Consider the following 20,063-nt stretch of genomic DNA (forward strand, 5'->3'; position numbering starts at 1 on the left):
AAGATTTAACATTCCTCCGTGGAAACTATTTGGATGAATCAGAAGGCCACAGCTATAGGCAACTGATGATTGCCAGCTTGATCACAACAATGCACCTGCTCATGCATCACATCTTATGCATGTTTTTTTTTGCAAAACATCAAACCACCCACGTGATTCAGCCCCCTTCCAGCACAGATTTGGCACCCTGCAAATTCTGGCTTTTTCTAAAACTATAATCACCTTTGAGGGGAACTGAGTGGCCAATGCCCTGCAGAACAACATGCCCAAGTTTTATTATGACTACTGTGACACATACCTCACCCATGATGCTCCGTCTGTGAGATAGACACACTGCAGTGGTAGAAAACACAAAGAGAATGTGAAAAGCTATTCTCAGAAATGGATGGAAGAGCAGGCTCAGAGGGTGATTGTCCCCCAAAACAACTGCAGCATTTCAGTAAGGAGAGATATACTTCCTAGTCTGTTCTCTGCTTCTTCTCCTTCAGATGCAATGATTCTACCTCTCCCCAGTCTTCGTGGTCCTCCTTGCCCTGGTATGATTCCAGCACTCCATATGGGAGGCCCTTCCATGATGCCAATGATGGGTCCTCTTCTTCCTGGGATGATGCCAGTGAGACCTGCTCCTGGAACGAGGCCACCTATAGGAGGGCACATGCCAAAGATGCCTGGGACCCCACTGATGAGACCTCCTGCCTGTCCCATGATGGTGCGCCCATTCGGCTAGGAATGACTTGACCAGACAGATAAGGAGAGAAGGGAGCCTCTTTACATCAGTTTTATAGTACTTGTTCTACTGCACCAGGACATCATGGTGCTGCGACTCTGGGTGTTTTCTAACAGCGTGACAAGAAGACTCACTCCCTCTTCCTATCAAAGAGAGAACAGTTTTGGAGGGGAGTAGTGAGACAAAAACAAATTTTCATTTGTATTGTGAAATATGAAAATAAAACTATAAACTCTGTTAGCTAAAAATGTGTCCCCTTTTTTTCCTTCTGTATTTGTTAATTACAAAAGAGATGAACTACTTCAAAAAATAAAATAAAATAACTTTTGAGGGGGCAAGAGCATACATATAATGGAGTAAAAATAGCCTCTTCATTAAATGGTGTTTGGAGGACTGGACTGGTACATGCAAAAATAAATAAATAAATAAATAAATAAATAAATAAATAAAACTAGATCACCAACTTACACCATGTACCAGAATAAACTCAAAATGGAGAAAAGACTTAAATATAAGTCACGACATAATAAAAGTCCTAGAGAAGAACATAGGCAGGAAAATTGCAGATATCCCACGTAGCAATATTTTTGCTGATATATCTCCTAGAGCTGGGGAAATAAAGAAAAAGCCAAACAAATGGGACTACATCCAATTAAAAAACTTCTACACATTTAAAGAAATCAACATGAAAAGGAAAAGGGAACTTATTGTATGGAAGAACATATTTACCAATGGTACCTCAGACAAGGGTTTGATTTCAAAATAAATAAAGAACTCACATGATTCCACTCTAGAAAGACAAATAATCCAATTCAAAAACTGGACAAAGGACCTGAATAGACACTTCTCCAAGGAGAACATACAGAGGGCCCACAGACATAAGAGATGTTCAATGTCATTAGCCATGAGAGAGATGCAAATTATTTTTTTAAAGATTTTATTTTTAGAGAGAGAGAAAGAAAGGGAGAAAAACATCAATGTGCAGTTGCCTCTAGCACACCCCTAACTAAGGATCTGGCCTACAACCCAGGCACGTGCTCTGACTGGGAATTGAACCAGCAACCACTTGGTTCACAGACTGGCACACAATCCACTTAGCTACACCAGCAAGGGCAATAGATGCAAATTAAAACCACAATGAGATATCACCTCACACCTGCCAGAATGGCATCATTAATAAATCACCAAGCAACAAGTGCTGGCAAGGTTGTGGAGAAAAGGGAAACCTAGTGTAGTATTGGTGGGAATGCAAACTGGAGCAGTCACTGTGGAAAACAGTATGGAATTTCCTCAGAAAACTATAAATGGATCTGCCTTTTGACCCAGTGATTCCACTGCTGGGAATATACTATAAGAATCTCGAATCACCAGTTCAAAAGAACTTATGCACCCCTGTGTTCATAGCAGCACAATTTACAATAGCCAAGTGCTGGAAGCAACCTAAGTGCCCATCAGTAAGTGACTTGATAAAAAAAAACTATGGTACATTTACACAATGGAATACCACACAGAAGAAAGAAAGAAGGAACTCCTACCCTTTGAGACATCATGGATGGAACTGGAGAGCATTATGCTAAGTGAAATAAGCCAAGTGGTGAAAGAGAAATACCATATAATCTCACCTACAAGTGGAACCTAGTGAATAAAGTAAACTAAAGAACAAAATAGAACCAGAGGCATGGAAACATGAAACAGACTGACAGGGACCAGAGGGGAGAGGGATAATGGTGGAAAGAAGGCAAAAGGACTAGTCAAAGAACATGTATGAATGACCCATGGACATGGACAAGGGGGTTGGGACTGTCTGGGGGATCAGGTGATGGGCTGAATGAAGAAGGGCAAAGGGAGGAAATTGGGACAACTGTAATAGAATAATATAAAAATAAAAAATAAAATAAAATAAAATAAAATAAAACCACCTTTGAAAAGGAAGAGATTTTAGACTGTCAGTGAGACTCAGGAAAATACGATGGAGGAGCTGATAGCAACTGTGAGATCTGCATGAGGTCCCAAGGTGCCTACTTTGAAGGGGACGGAGGCATCACTGTGCTATGTACAATATTTCATATATTTTGTATCTTCGTCAATAAATGTCTCTATTTTTCATAGTACATGGCTTGTTGCTTTCTGGACAGACCTCATACAGTATCAAAGCATATGAAATTATACTTTTTTTGCTTCTCCAAACACTTTATTTTTAATATATTTTATTAATTATGCCATTACAGTTGTTTCCTTCCCCCTCCCCTTCATTCCCATCCACCCTGCACACCCCCTCCAACCCACATTCCCCCCTTCAGTTCATGACCATGTGTCATAAGTTTTTTAGCTTCTACATTTCCCACACTACTTTTGCCCTCCCCCTGTCTATTTTCTCCCCACCATCTATGCTACTTATTCTCTGTGCCTTCTCTCCACCTCTCCTCCTCCAACTCCCCTATTGCTAACCCTCCATGGGATCTCCATTTCTGTGGCTCCACTCCTGATCTAGCTGTCCACTCAGTTTGCTTTTGTTTCAGGTGTTGTTGTTAATAACTGTGAGTCTGATGTCCTTTCACTGTTCCTATTTTTTAACTTCTTTTTCTTAGGTAAGTCCCTTTAACATTTCATACAATAAAGGCTTGGTGATGATGAACTCCTTGAATTTGACCTTATCTGAGAAGCACTTTATCTGCCCTTCCATTCTAAATGAAAGCTTTGCTGGATACCACAATCTTGGATGTAGGTCCTTCCCTTCCATGTCTTGGAATACTTCTTTCCAGCCCCTTCTTGCCTGTAAGATCTCTTTTGAGAAATCCGCTGACAGTCTGATGGGAACTCCTTTGTAGGTGACTGTCCCCTTATCTCTTGCTGCTTCTAGGATTCTCTCCTTCATTTTAATCTTGGGTAATGCAGTTATGATGTGCCTTGGTGTGTTCCTCCTAGGGTCCAAGTTTTTTTGGACTCTGAGCTTCCTGGACTTCCTAGAAGTCTATTTCCTTTGCCAGATTGGGGAAGTTCTCCTTTATTAATTGTTCAAATAAGTTTTCCACTTGTTTCTCTTACTCTTCCCCTTCTGGTACCCCTATAATTCTGATGTTGGAACGTTTAAAGATGTCCTAGAGGTTCCTAAGCCTCTCCTCATTTTTTTTTTTTTGAATTCTTGTTTCTTCATTCTTTTCTGTTTGGTTGTTTCTTCCTTCTGGTCCACCCCATTGATTTGAGTCCCAGTTTTCTTTCCATCACTATTGGTTCCCTGTGCATTCTCCATTTCACTTAGTGTAGCCTAAAGTTTTTCATCTAATTTGGGACCAAAATCAACCAGTTCTGTGAGCATCCTGATCACCAGTGTTTTGAACTGTGCATCTGATAGGTTGGCTATCTCTTGGTCGCTTAAAAATTGGCTCTGGGGCTTTGATTTGTTCTTCCATTTGAGCCATAATTTTTTGGTCATGTCTTGCCTGTTACTTGTGAGGGGCGGAGCCTTAGGTGTTCACCAGGGTGGGGCAACACACCCTGGCTGGGTTGTGAAGCCATATGTGTGGGCGGGGTCAGAGAGGGAACAATGGCACTTGCTTGCTCTTTGCTGGATTTTAGCCCCCTCTGCCACTTCCCACAAGCAAACTGGGCCCTTCTGGTGCTGGTTTCTGGGTGGGTGGGCTTGTGTACATTCTAGGACCCTGTAGGTCTCTCCAACAAACTCTCTTGTGAGGCTGGGAGTCTCTCCTGGCACCTCAACCCCCGCAATTTTTTTCAATTGGAACTTTTAGTCTTTATTTCCCTTTGCTGGGGCCCTGGGTTGTGCAGTGTGTCTCACTGCCTTTTTTTGCCTGGTTTATCTGAGTGCAAATGTGTGTCCGTGGTCAGCCAGTGGCCTTGCTCACCTCAGTGGGTCTTCCCATTGCCACCCCACTACTGGGGTCTCCCAGCTGCAGCCTTTTCCTGCTGCAACCCCTCTCTGCTGGCCACTGACTCTGTCCCTCTCACCTGTCTGGATGAATGGTTCATTGTTGGCATTCCATACAGTTCAGTTTTCTGTCTGTTCTGGTTGTGTTTTTGTTTCTAAATCTTTGTTGTCGTTAAATTTGGTTGTGCAAGGAGGGACAGTATTTCCACCTACGCCTCCATCTTGGCCGGAAGTCCTGAAATTATACTTTTAAGATAAGTGCATTTCATTGTATGGATATTTTATTTAGGAGTTGTCAAAACATATACTGAACTCTAGTTAATGGCATGAATGCAGGAGAGTTTAAGGGCATGTGCACTGGTATCTAATTTTGAAATGCATAAAAATAAGATGGCTTAATGGATAGAGAGATGAATAGATATGTGTGACAAAGCAGGTATAGTAAAACACTAATTGTAGAATCTAGATGGTGGATCTATGAGTATTCAGGATATGATTTCTTTGATTTTTTTGAATGTTTGAAACTGTCCATAGTAAAATGTCAGGAAAAAGGATGGGATGTGAGTCAATATCTCTGCTATCTTCACAGCCACTGCCCTGGTTTAGACCTCACTTTATCTTACTGGAATCTGACAACCTTCCTCACACAGGCCTTCACACTAATCCACTTCTCTTGGCCCACCAGAAGGATTACCAGAAAACATTTTGAAACATACATTGAACCTCTGTGACTGGGTCCCTGCCAACCTTTTCAGCTTCATCCTCCAACACTTGCTATCTTACTCTATCCTGTGCACCAGCCCAATTTGAGGGCTTGTAGTCCCACCCACACACCAGGCTGCTTCAACTTTCTACTTTTGCTTATGCTGCTCCTTTTGCTTTGAATGCTTGATTCCAACACATCCTCTGCCTTCCTTGTCCTGGTGAATGTCGTTTAGTATTCAAGTGTTGCTTCTTCATAGAAGTCTTTTCTGCTCCTCAGACAGGGTCTGGTCACCTTCCCTCATGCTTCCACAGCACCCCATACTTATTTGTAACAGTACAAGCAGGTCTTCAATGTTCATTTCAATGTCGTTTCATTATAATGCTGCTGAGATGTTATAGGAACTTGTTTTTATTCTTTAGCCTATAGTAAAATTTGTTTACTTATACATCATTTTGCTGAATGTTACAGAACCTAGCAACAATGTTGTGAGGTCTTACTGTATTTATCTCAGCATGCTGTACTTGGGTTTCCATGTTTGTGCACTAAACTACATGCTCCTTGAGGATCAAGCCCTCCAATGGCATACACAGGGCCTGACACAAAGAGGCTTTGATAAACCACTGTAAAATTGAACCAGTGGGGGGAAAAATTGAACCCGTGATATTGAACTGGCATAGATGATGTTCTGGCACCTTCCAGCAACTTTGAGTCACAGATTTAGTTGTACCTCTTCTCTACAGAAGTGTAAGGCTCACCACACCTGTTGACTCAGCCATCTGTGTCCTTCAGACACTTTCCTCACAAAGCCAAGTCAATATCCTGCCCCAGTTTGAAATATTACCCCCATTCCTTTAAAGGCTTACTTTCTCTGTAGCCTTTATGAGATTACAGGCCTTGTTGGGCAAATATTAACTGAGAAAAATTAAATAGACTCACTGTTGACCTGAGTGCCACACATTGAAGTTCTTCAAAGACAGTAGATACCCAATGAACCTATGAGGTAGGGAGTATATCTTCATTTCACAGATAACTGAGTCAAGGAAATATGAAGTAGCCAGCTCAAGACTACATAGGTGTCAGAGCTGACACCGAATCATTGGTCTTCTCAACTCCCAGATACATCCTTTTTCAGTCACCACCCAATGTCTCCAGGTTGGGCCAGGTTCTGGAAAGACTTGAAAGCCAGAAGATATGGTAAAGCAGTGAGAAGCCTTAGATGTTCTTAAGCAGGGAAGAAGTGATGAAAACAGGACTTTGGGAAGATAACCTTGAAAGGTTACATATGTGGAATGGAATGGAATAAAATGCAAGGGAGGCTTGGCAGACTCCTAAGGATAATATAAAATTGGTATTGCGTGTCCCTTGCCACATTCATTGGTAAGTGTTGGCATTATGTTGTTGTCCTTTGGGGAAATAGAGGGTCCAGAAAGGTGAGCTATTTTGAGAGTTAAAAGCTTGAAAAGGGGCTAGAGGAGTGCAACTTTTGTCTCTTGGGTTGTATGAATGGCCAAGTCCATGGTTCTACCTCCTGGATATGACCTGGGATTTCCACTCTTTATGAGATGTAGAAATCCAGGAAAAAGTCATAAATGATTGGAGAGTTGGGTGAAGGCTTCTTTATGGAAGTGGCATTGAACGGGGCATTAGATGACATGGTGCCCCCCTCATCCCTCCTTCAGTAACTTCCTCACTGGTCTCCCCGGCTCAATCTCTCTCCCTCCTAATCCACTACTTTGACTGGCAAAAGGCTGTTTTTAAAAGCAAGTTGGAGCATGCCATTTTCTGCTTAAAGCCCTTTGAATGGTTCTCTGTCATTCATGGGCTACAGTTAAGTCTTTTCAAAAATATCTAAATTACATATCATCCATTATCTGAGGCTTTACAATAAATATTATGCCAACAAACTAATCCATTTTTGATCATATGCCTACTCAACTAAATATTCCTTCTTGGGAATTCTGCCTATGTTCCCTCAGGTGATGGCCACAGGTGTGGTTATACTAAATTACTTGTCCTATATACACATGGGTTTTCCTCCACACCAAAGTTTTATTTTTTATTTATTTTATTAATTATGCTATTACAGTTGTCCCATTTCCCTCTTCATTCCCCTCCACCCTGCATACCCCCACCCACCCACATTCCCCCCCTTTAGTTCATGTCCATGTGTCTTCTTTAGCTTCTACATTTCCCATGCTATGCTTGCCTTCCCCCTATTTTCTCTGCCCCAAAGTTTTAAATTAATGCTATTGCCTGGGCTTGGAATACTCTTTCCACTGTTCTGTGCTTGACTGGGTAATTTCTTCTCATCCTTCAGCTCAGACATCACCCCTAACAGGAAGCCTCACTGAATTCCCTGCTTCCCAGGGATACTCCCTGACCAGCATCCCGTGCACATCTCTGACACGGCACTGGCCCATATGATGCTCTTCTCCTTCACTCAACTTACTGGAGGGCTAGTGCCACTTCAGTCAACTGGGCGTGAACAGGGTCCTGGTAGAAAGAGAGAGGCCTGTGTACTTGAGGCAGGAAACACTCCAGAACAAGTAGAAATGTGGAATCTATACACAGGACAGATCAGGGTTAGAGGACTCAGTTTGGGAATCAATAGCATCCAGGGGTGATTCATCCTCCAACACTTGTTGTCTTCTAGAGTCAGAGTTGAAATAATCCTACCTGACAAATGTAGTAACTGAGACCTGGACAAATAATCTCCCCCAAACTACTCGTTTGGTTATTGAGAAGGTGAGCTCTTAGTGACAAGCCCTGTGTGCACTTTTCTACTCCATATTGGAAAGATGGAAGACTGAAGTTTGGTGTCCTTGTTCTTCCAATTTTTTATAATTTTTAAATTCATTTTTATTTTTAGAGAGAGGAAAGGGAGGGAGAAAGAGAGGGAGAGAAACACTGATCAGCTGCCTTCCAAAGGGCCCCGACTGTGGACCGAACCTGCAACCCAGATATGTGCCCTGACCAACTGGTGACCTTTCACTTTGCAGGACAATGCCCAACAAACTGAGCCACACCAGTCAGGGCTCTCCTTCCAATTTTTAGAGAGCAGCCTCTATGTGTTAGCCCCTCCTGCCTGGGTGAGGAGTAAGGTCACCAAGACTCTAGCTTATCCTCTAAACTGAGGCTGGTGATGGTGCTTTGGCCTCTCACTGGGGAGAGGAGTGGTGAGAGCTGGTGATGAAGAGAACCCAACCCACCATTCTTGCAAAGGCTGAAATCCCTCCCCCCTTTCCTGTTGCCTTTTTACCAGGAGACACAGCTCCCCTGCCCAAAGACAAGAACCTTCTATATCCAAACCCTGCCTAATGGCAAGATTCAGATTGGGAAGGCTGTAGGAGGTCATTTAGCCAGTAGGTTTCAAGCCCAGATAGCCTCACCGCAGACCCACAAATACAGAATCTCCAGGATGAAGAAATCCTGATTGGGTTCAAACTCCTTTTACTGTGACCTTCAGACAGTAAGCAGCCATTCCCTGGGTCACACAGAGTCAGGGTGGTGTCAATTGGGAACTGAGACTCCCAACGCCACTCCAGGGCTTTCCTCAGGACACAACTCTCAATGGTACATCCTGCATAAAACAGGTGCTCAATATACACCTGTTGGGTCAGTGAATTATAGAACATTTTCTAACATGGTGAGGAGAAAGAACATGAGTTTTGAAGTCAGCCAGATCCTGCTGTGAAAAACCACTAACAAGCATCAGCCTCCTTCACTGTAAAATAGGCCATTAACTATCTCCCAGAAGTGTCACTGAGGATTAAATGAAATATCCCAATTGAAACCCCTAGCCCAATGCTCAGCACAGTGAAGGCACTTAATAGATGGTAGTGGGTATCAGTGAAACATGGTAGAACTGTGATAAGAACACAGACTTTGAAACAAGGCAGGCCCCACAACTTATGATATACGATGGGGTTTTTTTGGCCTCCCTTTCCTCATCAGTAGGATGAGTATGTTGGTGAGGATTAAATACACACACACACACACACACACACACACACACACAATCTCACTAAGAGCAGGATCTAGGATCATATGTTAGCTCTAATAATTATATTCTACCCCTCGCACTGGCCCTAAACACAGTAAGTTCAGCCTGGAGCAGTGAGAGAGAGTGAGAACCAAAAACTGCCCATTTGCACAAAAAAAGATACTGGTGTCACTGCTAAAAACTGCCCGTGGAAGCTATGGAAGCCTTCCCAACAAACTAGTTAGGCCCCTTTGAATTGTTTCACTCTTTCTTTTCTGCTCACTATCCTTCCGAATATTTGTTTGTGTTGTGTGAACTAGGTCTCTCATGAGGGCAGGGAGCTTGTCTTCAGCCCTCCTCAATTATACAGTTGGGTACCAAGGAAGTGCTGATTTGATGGGAGGGAGAGTCAGAGAGGAAATAAAGGGAAGGTGACATTCCTGAACCCATCCCCACCACCACCACTGCCGCCGCCGCCGCTGCCACCACCACCACCACCACCACCACCACCAAAAAATACCAAGCAAAGCAATTGCCAAGATAAATCACTTTTATCTCTATAGGAAAGGGAGGACCTAAAAAAAAATATAAATTACATTAGTAACACAACATAAGAAAAAACGGTGGGGGGGGGGAACCAAGAGAAGTCTGTAGGATGCTATTCTAACCTGTTTATAAAAAGGCCCTGCATCAGAAATTCACAATCCTACCCACTTCTAAAAATATATTTAAACATGTACAGAAGCAGTGGGCTTGTTTTTAAATTGTTTGCTTTTTTGTAAAAATATATTAAAGGTGAATAGAAATCCTCTCTCCCTGCCCCTATCCAACTCCCAGCTCTGTGCTGGGGATAGGAGACCAGAGGTAACTCACCATGTTCTAAACCTTGGTTACTACCACTCCTAACCCCTCCCCAACTCACTTCACTTAGAACCTGAAACATTAAAAAAGAAAAAGCACACTAGCCTCTTTGGAAAAGCATAACTCTGAGGGTAAACTTGCTTTTCATTTGAAACACAAAACAACAAACAGGAAGCTCGGAGAGTTCAACTAAACTAAATGGAAACCCCGACAAATGGAGGTTGGGTTTCAGCTCCACAGAAACTTCTAACAAAGAAACAGAGGGGAAAGAGGCCTGGAACTAGGGGGATTTGCTAGCAATTAGCTGCCTTTGAAAGATCAAGGGGTGGGGGGTTGTTAATGGGCAGAAGGGCTGGGGTCCTGGTCTTGGTTATAGCGGTCAGGGCCTCGTCAGGCAGTGGCTACACAGGGACACAGGCTGCCCCCTTCCCTCCCCATCATCACCCTCTGCTGCCTTGAAATCTCCAAGAAAAGCAAAGCTGGGTGGAAACACAGAGGAGGGGAGTGGGGACCTCACGTGCTAAGGGGGAGGTAGCCAGGCTTTTTGCCTTTGGTGTAACTAGATGGAGGACTGCTTGGCCCCTGGGGTATCCAAGATAGAAAAAGCAAATGGGGCTAATGGACCCCTGATTCTAAGGAAGGAGAATAGATGTGGGCTGTGGAGAAAAGATGGACTGGAGACACAAAGACGACAAGGAAAGTCACAAATTTCCTGTGGCCTGCATTCTAGCTGTTAAGTTCCCCGGAAGCACTGGGTAAACTGGGGTGAAGTTGGAGTGGGGTAGAGGGTAAGGATGCACTCCACTGGGGCAGTGCCAAAGGAGAGGGAGAGCGACATTCTCCATCCAGTCCAGGTTGCCAGGGAGGTATGATAGGTGAAGATGGAGGGAGCTGGGGGAAGGGGCGGGAGAGGGGTGGGCACTGTTGGGACAACAGACATCCACAAAGGGAAGAGGGGAAGGGAGGATCAGATGATCAGCTCCTTTACAGCTGAGGGCCTCCTCTCCCAGGCTCCAGCTCCGGGGTGGTCCTCTGCACTCTGCTTGAGCATTGACCTGATGTCTGGGAGTGCAGAGGCCCAGGAGTGAGGTTTCTGAGTTCTGTGGTCTTCAGATCAAGACATCAGGTGGGGAAAGAAGCAGGGAGGCTCCCGATGGAGAACCCAGGGCTCAGCTGCCCTGGCACATCCTCCCTGGAAGGTCCACACTGTGCTCTGTGGTACAGGTGAAGAGGGCAGGCCGTGGAACCCCACGCTACCTGCTTCAGTGACAGGTGTTTTCAGGCCTTTAGGAGATGATATTTCACCTGCTGGGCCACAGCCACGTGGATGTTCTGCAGGACCTCAAAATCCAGGCAAATCCCTGGAGCTCAGGCTGGGATGGGGGCTTCATCTACTGCCACCCAAAAGTAGCTTCCCCCAATGAGCTACAAAGTCATGGTCAAAGGCTTAGGTGTCAATCCTCTTCCCATCCTGAGAAGTGACAGGAATCTCTCCTGTTCCAAGATGCGTGAAGTCAGCCCATGACCTTTCTAGGCTACCTCTGGAAATGGCCCAGGTGGGGCAGTAAGAAGACTCTGGGCCCTCCTCTTTATTTCCATAAACCATTTGGCAAGAAAGGGCAGAGGCCAGCCCCTTCTCCCAGGAACGAATCTCCAGTGGGAAATATCCACTGGGCTGGGGGAAGGAAGGGAAAGGAAGAATGATGGGCAGAGGTGGGGGGGCTTCTGGAGTTGTGGGAAGTGTTGCGTGCTGGGCCTCCCACTTCGTGGCCAGAGAAATACCTAGGGGCCCAGGCTCTTCTCTTGCCTCTCCTCATCCTGCCTTGTGGCTCCAGGTGGGGACAAGACTAATGGAACAACAAGGCTGGTGAAAGGGAAATGGGTTGGAGCAGCAGAGAAGAGGGTTCTAGTCAGCTTGAAACCTTTCCCATTTACCTGTTACTCAGAGGTATGGAGAAGGAAGGCAAAATGCTCTAGTGGAAGTGGGGAGGGGGTTGGAGGAGTCAGTGAAGAGGCCCGCTGGGGAGTCCCTGCCTTTGGTCAGTTCCAAGAAAGCAGGACAATGTGCCTCAGCACCTTGTTCAGGGCAGACAGGATCCAGGAGTGCCCCGAGAGTTGATAATGGAGAAGGCAGTGGGGGTGTAGGGGTGAGGTGCAGGATACAAGGGAGCTCACAGAAGTAGTTTGCCATTTCTGTGGATTTTCAGGATGCGGCCGAGTCTCTGCTTTGCTGTGGCCAGGCCCTTTTTGGGACGCTTTCCTGTGGGGCAATGAAGAGGTAAGCAAATGCTATGGCAAGCGCTCCAGCAGCAACTCAGGCACCAACTGTCCTCAGACCACCCTCTGCCTCTGTTGCTCTGTCCAGAGTTTCCCCGTCCTCACATCTGGCTTCGGGGCCCATCTTGGGCAAGAGGCACTCCTTAACTACTTCCATCCAAAACCACATGCGTTGGCTCTTCTTCCTATGACCTCCTGCAGCAGCTACAAACTTCCTGGTTAGTCTGTCTGGTTCCTTTTCCCCACTGATCTCTTCGGTGCAATCATTTTTCCTTCCTAAATTCTTCAGGGAGATGACTGTGCCTACCTGTCCTCTTATCCTTTCCATCAGTATCAGATGAGTACCTGGTGAGTGACTATCTCGATGTCCCTCAAGTTGCCACCTCCAGAGCCTTGTTTCATTCAAAACCCCCATTATCATCACCCCAATGCCACACCAATCTCATCCCCTTGAGTTATGTACTCTAGGGACTGTGCTTTGAAGGCAAAAATGAGGAAAAAGAGAGCCTGAGTGCCTGACCTTTGCCTCTTCCCCTCTCCCCACCTCAAAATCACCTCCCATGTCCCATGTGACCTCCTCTACCTGTCACCAACTTATCCCCTCCCTCTCTCCATTCCCTCTGCGAGAGCCCTAGCCTCTCTCCAGTGCAGCTTAGATGGTGCACGTGTCTCCTCCTTAGACTTCCCATCTTCAGCCCACCCTCCACTTTGGCCACCAGAAGCATCTTTCTCAACCCACAGCTGAGCCTGTCTCTACTTAACACCAGTCAGTGTCTCTTTATAGCCTATGAGATCAAGTCCAAGTACCTTAGCCACCAGTGTCCCTCCTGTTATTGTCATCTACCCACTGCACTGTGTTTGGAGCTGGTGGACCTAAGTTCCTTCTAAATTCTATGAACACATGGCAACTGTACCTTGTCCTGCTTGATTGCTCTGGGAGCCAACTGAAGGGCGCCGCTGAGTCAAAAAGACCCCAGGGGCCATGGGTGTGGTGCTGCGGTTTGCCTGGGCCATGCCGAAGGTATTGGGACGAGCAGTATACTCATGGTCAGCAAGGCTTCCTGAGAGGGCCTCTTGCTTAGGCTCAGGAGGAGGCAGGGGTGAGGAGGAGGTGAGAAGCTGGGGTGCGGTAGCCAGAGTTGGGGCTGGTGCTGCCACACTGGGATTGGACTCTTGAGGGCGAGGTTGTTCTACCTCCTTCAACAAAGGCTTCTTCTTGATATATTTCTTCTTTTGGGCCTTCTGTAGCTCCTGAAACACAAGCCAAGTGGGAGGGGGAATTCAGGAGTAAAGAAAAGAGAATTTCCCAGAAAGGAAACTAGACAACAGTCAGTGTGCTTCTGCAACCCGCCCCCAGCCCGAGTCTAGTGGGGGCATATGTACACACAAACACAAAGGCCTTCCAATACCTGAGGTCACCTCTTCGGTACCATTTATCCTTAAGTCACCACTGCCACTAATCAGTACGGTGGCAACAGAAAAAGAAATGAGTTGAGACTTCGGCTTCGGTGCGAACACTGCCAGTTATGAGGTGGATCATGGAAACTTCTCATAATAATAGCTAAATTTATGCCAGGGCTGAGAGGCACTTCATATATGTTATCCTACTTACTCCACAGAGCAGCCCTGAGAAAGAAAATCTCTCAGATTGCAGATAAGAAAACTGAGGTGCAAGGAGTAAGCGTATTGAGTCCAAAGCCTCATAGCTAAAGCACTGTTGCATCTAGGATTCCACCAGGCCTATTTAAACACCCACCCAGCATACTTCTCAAAATGGGACATGTGAAAGTAAAAAAGTAGTGGTAGGTTTGGAATAACATAAACTTAGGTTCAAATCTAGATTTGTCTTCCTAAGTTGGATGACCTTGTTCAACTTACTAACCTTTCTGTATCTCAACTGCCTCATCTGTAAAATAGGCAAAATAATGTTTTCCAGGGTTGTCAGAGAGATTAAATAATGACATAAAAGTATGTAGTACATAATAAGCACTCAACAAGCAGTAAACTACTACTACTCTTATCTTCATTTCTCAAAATGGTGTCTCTTCCTCTTACTGGCCTTTTTCTTTTAATAGAGGACTTGACAATCCTTTAGTTCACTGGTCTTAACACTTTGATCTGGGTGTGGCTAGAGGGAATAATGAGTTATGTCACTTCTCCCAATATCTTGGATTCCATCCACCCATTGCTCTATGGATTTAATATCCACTGGGTAGTGGGTATCTATATAGCGGGCATCTGAAGCCCTGAGAACCTAGAAAGGTGATGCTGAGAGCATATAGCAACTTTACCTTCCGAAATGCTACACAGCCACATAGACCCAACTCAGTGATTACATTTCTTTGCCTTCTTTTGGCAACACAGGCCTACTCCTGCCTTTGGCAGATCTGACAGGCTGTGGCTACCACAGGAATTCCCAGGAAATAAGAATAATAATATCAGTAATACATGCCAAGTACTAATCTCTAATTTAACTCATTTAATATTCAAAAGAAGTATTAGAATTATAATTCCACTTTAGAAGAAGAAATCATGGCACCGAGAGGTTAAGTCATTTTCTCAAGATTACAGGACCAATAAGCAGCAAATCTGGGATTGAGACCCAAGCCATGTGGTTTCAGAATCTTTTCCCAGCCACGCTGCTATTCCACCCATAACAGGAACTGCATAGCTGCCCCCATTTCTGTCATCTGAATCCAGAAATTATCTGTTTATAACTAGATCATGTAGCCTTTTTTTTTACCTTTGTTGCCTATTTACTTCTTATATAACTTGCCCAGATTCCCCACAGAAGACTAGACTGTCTTAGGACAAGCCCACTTCCACTTTGACATTCCTTTGCTCAAAAGCCTAGCAGGTCTGCATCCAAGTTCAAACTCCCTAGCCTGATTTCATGGTCTTCCACAGTCTGGCCACTTACACCAACCTGACCCATCATGATAATGATGAAAAGCAAACATGTGTACAGTAAATAGACTCTGTAGCAGGTGCCGTTCTCAGAGCGTTGACATTACATATTACCTCACCTAATCCTCAAAGTCTATGAGGAAGCTGAGACACAGAGAAATTAAGTAATTTGCTCAATGGTAGAACAAGGATTCAAACTCAGAGAGGCTAGCTCCATAATCCATTTTTTAAATTTTTCTTTATCTTACCCTGCTCCTCAGTATGAATCCTCCAGTCCAGAAAGGTCTGCTCATTCATTCGTTCACTTGCTCACTTAACACTGGCTAAACATATGCTTCACATAGTGGGAACACCAAATTAAATTATATCTACCCCCCAACCCGTGACACAATTACAATTTAATAAGGGCCACAGAAAAGCACACTTATAAGTACCATAGGGGAATGCTATGGAAGCACAGAAGGAGAGTGAAATACATTGATGGTAGATGGTGTGAAGGGGTGTTAGGTAAAGCATCTGAGACGAGGGTATGATTCCCAATGGCCAGTGCAAAGGCATGGAAGAATGACACAATCTGATACAATGAGTGAACTAGGAGTACCATAGTGCAACAGTGTGTATGGCTGGTATAAAGGGCATACACAAGGGGCTGGCAGGAGCTCAGAGAGGAGAAGTGACCAGAGACCAAATCAAAAGGAAGGATTTTGTGTGCTGTATCAAATTATCTTCTCCTGGAATGCTTCCCTGTGCCTTTCAAAAGCTCAGTCTGCAAAACCCCTCCTCCCCAATTTCAAAACCTCTTCTTTCAGGTCATCCCTGATAACCCGAACAGAAGTGGCCTCCTCAGAACATACTGAGTACTTATCACACTTTTAATTAACTTATCTGTTTATTTAAAGCAGAACTCCTTTTTTCAAATTACACTTTACACGGCACTAGGATATACATAACAGAAAAGTTCTGGTCAAAGAAGAGCCGCCTGACCTGCTTGGTCTCTGCTGGCTCCAAACAATAACCTCTAGGACACTTGCAAGCAATTCTAGAGTGCCATAGAACATCATATTAAAAACATCATTCTATTAACTTTTATTTAAATAGGATATAATTACTGAATTATATAAAACTTAACAATTTCATTTTATTTAAATAGCAAGGAACATGAAAGTTAGAAGATATGAGTTTGAATCTTGTCTCCTCCATTTACTGGCTGTATTATTCTGGACTAGTCTCTTAAAGAGAGGCTCATTTTCTTCACCTGTAAAATGATGAAAATATCACCTATTGAAAAGTGGTATTGGGAAGATTACATGAGACACTATATATACAAAACACCTAACATAAAACAGATGCTCAAAAAATGCTCTAAGCAACAGGATGTGGCATGAGGAGCTATGGGGACATCCATAAGGAGATAACCAGAAGATTCCCCCCAACTGCAACCAGGCTTGCTGAGCACATTATCAACATTAAATAACTTTGCAAATTCTAATATGCTAACAGTTCAACTTCATTCTAGTGAAGTGACCCTTTAAGCCAACAATTAATGGGTGAGGTGTTTCGGGAAGCAGGGAGTAAAAATAAAGGCAATAATTTTTGGTATAGAGGACAAGAAAAGTCTCTCCCCCCAAAATCAAATTCTAGTACTAGGAGATGGCTAAGAACTTGAATATACTTAAATGAGTCAACTTCTCGGGGCTTCATCTAAAGGCAAATGCTTTCACTCAAGGACAGACCTGGTGTTTCTCATCTGAGAGGTTTTTATGCATCCAGAAAAGCAAGGGTTTTTCTCAGACCCCCTATTTTCTTTCATCCTAAATCATGTCAACTGTGTGACCTATGGAAGTAGCTTTTCACTGAGCTGGAATGTGAAGGATCTAGGAGGGGCTAGGATACTGTCATAGATAAAGATCAAAGATTAGCCACTCCCCAGTGAGGTAACAGTGAGGCCCTATCAACCTGAAGGTCTGAGCTTTGAGGCTCTTAGGTCAAACTAGGGTCTATAGCAGGGCCATTGCTTGAGTGTCAGCACCTACCTGCTGGGCCAGCTTTGCAGCTGCTGCTGCCAAACCTGTCTCAATGGAAGCTACTCGGGTCCCCTCCCGCACTGGACGGTCCTGCTTTGGTAGAGTTGGGGTCACGCGGGCTGTAGAGGAAAGAGGATGTAGACATTTACCTGAATGCCAACCATATTCCCTATCTCTGAGCCCCCCACAGATGCGCTCCTTGGTCTTCCTGCTTCTGGCTTTAAAGCCAAATTTTGCTTCCCGTCATTATAAGAAGCTGATTCACAAGTTCCTAAAGTACACACAGCACAAATTTATTAAAGGATAAAGGTCAATCTCTCTAAACTGGCATTTAAGGTTTCCCATGTTCTGCTCCTGGCCTACCTACCAACCTTATTTCCATACCCACATTTTCAGTTTCTCCAGGCACCTTCACAATATATACAGCTCATCCTCTCTCCCTGTGCCTTCATCCTCACCATCCAACCTGCCTGGAGTACCTTCTCCCCTTTTGTCCACATCTTCAAAACCTGCCCATCATTCAAAGGTAAGCTGAAATCAACCTTCTATGCAGACTTCTAGGACTTTTCTAACCCTCCCTTCCCTGAACTTATAATATGTACTACTCACTTAATACATTTAACATATAATCTCATCTCATTCCCTAATGTTGATGTGTGTTATTTTGTCTACAACCAAGCTATGAGCTACTGAAGACCATCTTCTTGTACAACTCTTTTATAATGACTTAACAATCTTGAATCAAAAAATAGTTACATAGGCAGTATAATTCAGTATAACCAAATCCCTGGATGATAAGGAAATCTCTTTACAGAAGAATGCCAGCTAATAAATGTAGAAGGAATGACAGAAATTAGAAAATCACAGGTGCTTCTAGAAACAAGTGACTCTAAGGCATTTAGATATTCATATAGTACCAGAGTATTACACCTCACAGGTAACTTGCTAGTCTCAAAAAGAGAAAAACAACTTTACAAGGATGAGATCAGGAAATCACCCCCTTAACCCAGTATTAACCTTATTGTAAGTAATAGTGAGACAGACAACCCCATGCATCACCAGATGCAACACAACAGGAAATTCACAGCATCATCTGGAAGTAGTTTTGACAAAGATCTAAAATTAAGTAAGCAGTTCATATTACTTCTAATTTTGATGAAAAACAGAGACAAAAGAGTAAGTTAAATGACACCATGAGAAAGCAATCAGACATGTTACAAGATAACTGGCATGGTTTCATTAAAAAGACAATGTCACAAGGAAACAAACAGACCTAGAAGGTGGAATGTGCTACAGAACAGTTATACCAGGTTGTTTTTTTTTTTTTACAGCAAATCAATAGCATAAGACAAAAAGTAGGGAGACAGGTCTAGATTAAGAGACTTAAAGGGCATGACAGCCAAATACAATGTAGATCCTGTTTAAATTCTGATTTAAACAAATCCACTGTAAAAATACATTTTTAAAAAAAGACTTTTATTTTATTTATTTTTGGACAGAGGGGAAGGGAGGGAGAAAGAGAAGGAGAGAAACATCAATGTGTGGTTGCCTCGTGTGTGCCCCCAACTGGGGACCTGTCCTGGAACCCAGGCATGTACCCTGACTGGGAATTGAACCAGCAACCATTTAGTTCACAGGCTGGCACTCAATCCACTGAGCCACACCAGCCAAGGCACAAAAATACATTTTTCAGTCAGATAATTGATGAAATTTGATTATGAACTTAGTACTAGATAACATCAAGAAGTTATCAAATTATTACTAATTTTGTTATGCATGATAACAGAATTGTGATTTTTTGGGGAGCTGTCCATATCTCTTAGAGATGCATACTTAAGTATATAGGGAATGACACAATATCTGGGATTTGCTTTAGAGCACAATCTTGAGAAAGAAAAAGAACTGGAAAGCATTATGCTGAGTGAAATAAGCCAGGCGGTGAAAGACAAATACCATATGATCTCACCTTTAACAGGAACCTAAACAACGAAACAAACAAGCAAGCAAAATATGACCAAAGGCACTGAAATACAGAACAGGCTGACAGGGACCAGAGGGGAGAGGGGAGGGAATATCAGGAGAAAAGGGGAAGAAGGGTTTACAGGAACAAGTATAAAGGACACATGGACAAAAACTAAGGGGGGTGGAAATGGGAGGGAGGTGGGAAGGACTGGGGCAGTGGGTTGGGATGGGAGTAAAAGACCGAAAACTGTATTTGAATAATAATTAAGATAAATAAATTTAAAAAAGAAGTAGTTACAGATGAATCAAATGTGGCAAAATATTGATAGCTATTGATTCTCAGTGTTGGGTATATTAGAGTTCACTGTACTGATCTTTCTATTTTTAAGTACAGAAAAAAATCCATGTCACAGAAAAGAAAGGAAGTAGTGGTGGTGCTGAACTACATTTAAAAATTACTTGGTCTGTTAGCTATTATTACTACAAAGAAGACTTTCTGTATTAATGTTTGCAGATTCCAGAACAGGCAATTCAGGAGGTTGAAGTCTTTTCTTTAAAGGTGATATTTATTTAAAGAACGATGTGAAGCAAATTTAGCAAAAATGTTAATGCACAATTTTCAGTTTATGGGTTCATAAGTATATTTTAAATGGTTCTCTATAGTTTTATACATGAAGTGGTTTTAAAACAAGGCTCATTTGTTAACAAAAATCTTAGTCACAACAATCAGA

The 20,063-nt window shown here is 43.5% G+C and overlaps 1 protein-coding gene and 1 pseudogene across 2 annotated transcripts in view; one reads left to right on the top strand and one right to left on the bottom strand.

Annotated features, from left to right (window-relative positions):
• The first annotated feature begins 262 nt into the window (after positions 1-262).
• Positions 263-750, top strand: LOC119055463 (U1 small nuclear ribonucleoprotein C-like; annotated as a pseudogene).
• A 9,083-nt stretch (positions 751-9,833) lies between these two features.
• The window catches only part of PHF8 (PHD finger protein 8), a 93,371-nt gene continuing 83,141 nt past the window's right edge, over positions 9,834-20,063 (bottom strand). Inside the window, exons 19-21 of one of the 2 annotated variants that reach the window (XM_037153670.2) lie at positions 17,380-17,489; positions 13,354-13,690; positions 9,834-12,422 (exon numbers count right to left, since the gene is read on the bottom strand). In XM_037153670.2, coding sequence (XP_037009565.1) covers positions 12,334-12,422; positions 13,354-13,690; positions 17,380-17,489 — 536 coding nt within the window. In that variant the 3' untranslated portion in view covers positions 9,834-12,333. Of the gene's footprint in view, positions 12,423-13,353; positions 13,691-13,715; positions 16,602-17,379; positions 17,490-20,063 lie in introns of those variants that run through there. The other variant, XM_037153671.2, reaches the window with a different exon arrangement.

Source organism: Artibeus jamaicensis, unplaced genomic scaffold, assembly GCF_021234435.1.
Source record: "Artibeus jamaicensis isolate MK-2021 breed Jamaican fruit bat unplaced genomic scaffold, CSHL_Jam_final contig_1410, whole genome shotgun sequence".
Taxonomy (NCBI): Eukaryota; Metazoa; Chordata; class Mammalia; order Chiroptera; family Phyllostomidae; genus Artibeus; species Artibeus jamaicensis.